This window comes from Austrofundulus limnaeus, unplaced genomic scaffold (genome assembly GCF_001266775.1).
Source record: "Austrofundulus limnaeus strain Quisiro unplaced genomic scaffold, Austrofundulus_limnaeus-1.0 Scaffold104, whole genome shotgun sequence".
NCBI lineage: Eukaryota > Metazoa > Chordata > Actinopteri > Cyprinodontiformes > Rivulidae > Austrofundulus > Austrofundulus limnaeus.
In genome coordinates this window covers 181,676-184,526 of record NW_013952506.1, presented here as the reverse complement: position 1 = coordinate 184,526, position 2,851 = coordinate 181,676, and the positions used below count along the sequence as shown (strand labels likewise).

Here is a 2,851-nt window from a genome sequence, read left to right as displayed (position 1 = left end):
GCAGATTCCTTCAGTCTTCTGAGGCACCATGGCGACGACTGATATGCTAATTTCAAGCACAAAGGTTCATGCCTTAACAGAAGTTTGAAAAATATATCTGACTCTTTTCCCAAAAGTCATAACCAGTTATGTCCATCAGAAATCATAAATTTGAGGTAAGAAAACCGCTACAGATGTTAAAAGAAGTCATGATAAATCCTAAATTTTCATCACAGGACCTTCAGCAGGATCTTATACTGTTTATGTGAAAGTGCAAGATTCACCTATCAGAAAGAGAGAAGAGTTGAATTTTCATGGGAGGTGTGCAAGGAGGAAAGCTTTGCTCTCTACCAGAAACATAAAGGCCAGACTGGAGGCCAGTTTAGACCATGACTTCTGGAGTAATGTTCTTCGGACAGATGAGTCTAAAAATGAATTATTTGGACACCAGAACAGAAAATATGTTTGTTGTAAACCAAATACAGCATCCCAAGAAAAGAACTGTGAAGCACAGAGGTGGAGGTGTCATGGTTTGGGGATGCTTTTCTGCAGCAGGACCAGGCCAGCTCTACTGTGTGTGTGTGCTTGAGGAACGTGTGAAACCATCTGTAAAAAGAAAAAAGAAAAAAGAAAAGCTCAAGTGGAACTGGACCCTGCAACATGACAATGACCCAAAACACAGCAAATCCACCAAGGACTGGACATTTCTTCATAAAGAGCTGCCTATTTAATGCGGTGTCCTAATTGTTTCACATACGCACAAACACATACATACATACACATATATGTTCCTACAAACGTACATAATACCTTTAGAAAACACAACAAAGAACATAATGAGTTTCTGAAACACTGTTTGTTTTTTTCTATTTTATCGTTAAATTTCTTAAATGCTGCTGTATTTTACAAAATGTTGCGTTTTTGGAAAATCCACATATGTTTGGTTTTGATGTACAGTGAAACCCCACCATCCCCCCTCACACACACACACACACACACACACACACACACACACACACACACACACACACACACACAAAAAAAAAAAAAAAAAAAACAGTATTTGTTTTGGACTTAATCCACGCAGACTTGAAGCGCCCAGATGCGGACACAGTTGGTTACAGCAGATCCTCTTATACAGCAGAATGAGAAGAGCCTCGGGGCGACGTGGGTGTACTTCACTGCAACATTTATCTCAAATACTGATGCTGCACAACTCCATTTTAAACCAAATAAACATGCTCACTTTTAATGGATTTTTTACACTCAAAACAGTCAGGGCTGCATATTTACATCAGCTCTAAATTAATTTTTAGAATGTTCTTTTTGATATTTGCAATTTTTTATCAATAAAGTGGTGTGTTTACATCTAAAATGATGTTAATTTGTATTTACTCAGTGTGTAAATGTCTTCTGAAGCCAGTGTTTTACTATACAATCAGTCAGGTACAAATGTAAATCTGTGCTGTTGGTATTTGCTTAAAATATTTAGGTCGTTTTGATGAAGTCTGGATTTTTGTGTGTATGATGTGTACAAAAGAGGATTTGGTTTCACCACGCCACAGAAGACTTGTCTCCGCATTTGTTTCTGTTTTATTTGGATTGATCTATTTCTGTCAGTTTTGTCATTTACTTTTGGTCTCTGACTCACATCTTGGCCGCTGACATTTGCACATAAAAGCTCTTATAGAGGCGGCGGCGGCGGCATAAAACAGCAGCCTGCAAATAACTGCTCGTAACCCTGACAGAAATCCCTTCAGCTGCTGTTTCTCTGCCTGGTGACACACCAATAAACTCGTGTCAGATAGTCCGACGCCCACAAGAAAACACTTCCATGTTTGGTGCTTTATGCAGAAAAACTTTCCTTTTGCATGGCTGTTTTATTTTTTCAAAAAATATCTTGACGGGGATCAGACCTCAAAAAGAACGAAACATTTCCCTTAAACACACAGTTTGGTCTTGATGCTCTTTTTTTCCCCTTCGGATAAACACAAATGCATCTGCATACATACAAGTCAAAAAGTACATGTTTTGTTTTGAATGGTTACATAATGATACACAGTTGCCCTTTGAAATGTGATGATACACATCCATAGTTTTAACTTTTGTACAGTTTATTTCATCAAAGTTGTGCTATTTGTCTTCTGCCAGTGTTTATTTTTCCTATTTTTTATCTCTTTCTTTTTTTTTTCTTCTCAAACCAGCAGACTTTAAAGGAAGAAATGATCATGTTCTCCTCCTGGAGAGCAAGCAATGACATTAAACAGTTCGTTCATAAAGAGGGACAGAAAAAAAGCACCAGAGGAACTGAAATTCAGTCAAAGGTCGCCTCTTTGTCATGTGAGTGGGAGTCCCGGTATTTCTCCTTGGTGCGTGAAGGTCTCACTGAGTCCCGCCACCCGGATAAGACCTGTCTCTGGATCCAAAGATGGAGGCAGGTCGGGCCCGTCACACGCAGCCATTTTCCTGTCTGGGCTTGTGTGCCACAGGGGTGTGCGGGGGGTAAAGGGAAGGAGCCAGCGTGCACAGGAAGCCAGCCAGCAACGTGAGGCCCAGTCCGCCCCACGCACAGAACATGGACCAGCCGTAGCCGTGACTGATGTCCTCTGGGATTCCAAACATGTAGCGGGGATAGCGGGAAAGTTCAAAGTTGATCCCGGCCACGCATGTGCAGAGGGAGATGATGCAGCATGTGCCTGATGGAGAGCAAGGAAACAAAACAACCAGACTTTAAAGCAGTGAGCATCAACTGATGGGTCACAGGCTGGAGGTGGCCCACGGTGGACCTATTCCAATCTGTGAGGGTAGGTCAGTGTGTGTGTGTGTGTGTGTGTGTGTGTGTGTGTGTGTGTGTGTGTGTGTGTGTGTGTGT

The 2,851-nt window shown here is 41.5% G+C and overlaps 1 protein-coding gene across 1 annotated transcript in view; it reads right to left on the bottom strand.

Annotated features, from left to right (window-relative positions):
- Window positions 1–1,835: 1,835 nt before the first annotated feature.
- tmem276a (transmembrane protein 276a) overlaps window positions 1,836–2,851 on the bottom strand; it is a 5,802-nt gene continuing 4,786 nt past the window's right edge. Inside the window, exon 4 of the mRNA XM_014013583.1 lies at window positions 1,836–2,675. Within this exon, the coding sequence (XP_013869037.1) occupies window positions 2,428–2,675 (248 nt within the window). The 3' untranslated portion in view covers window positions 1,836–2,427. The remainder of the gene's footprint in view (window positions 2,676–2,851) is intronic.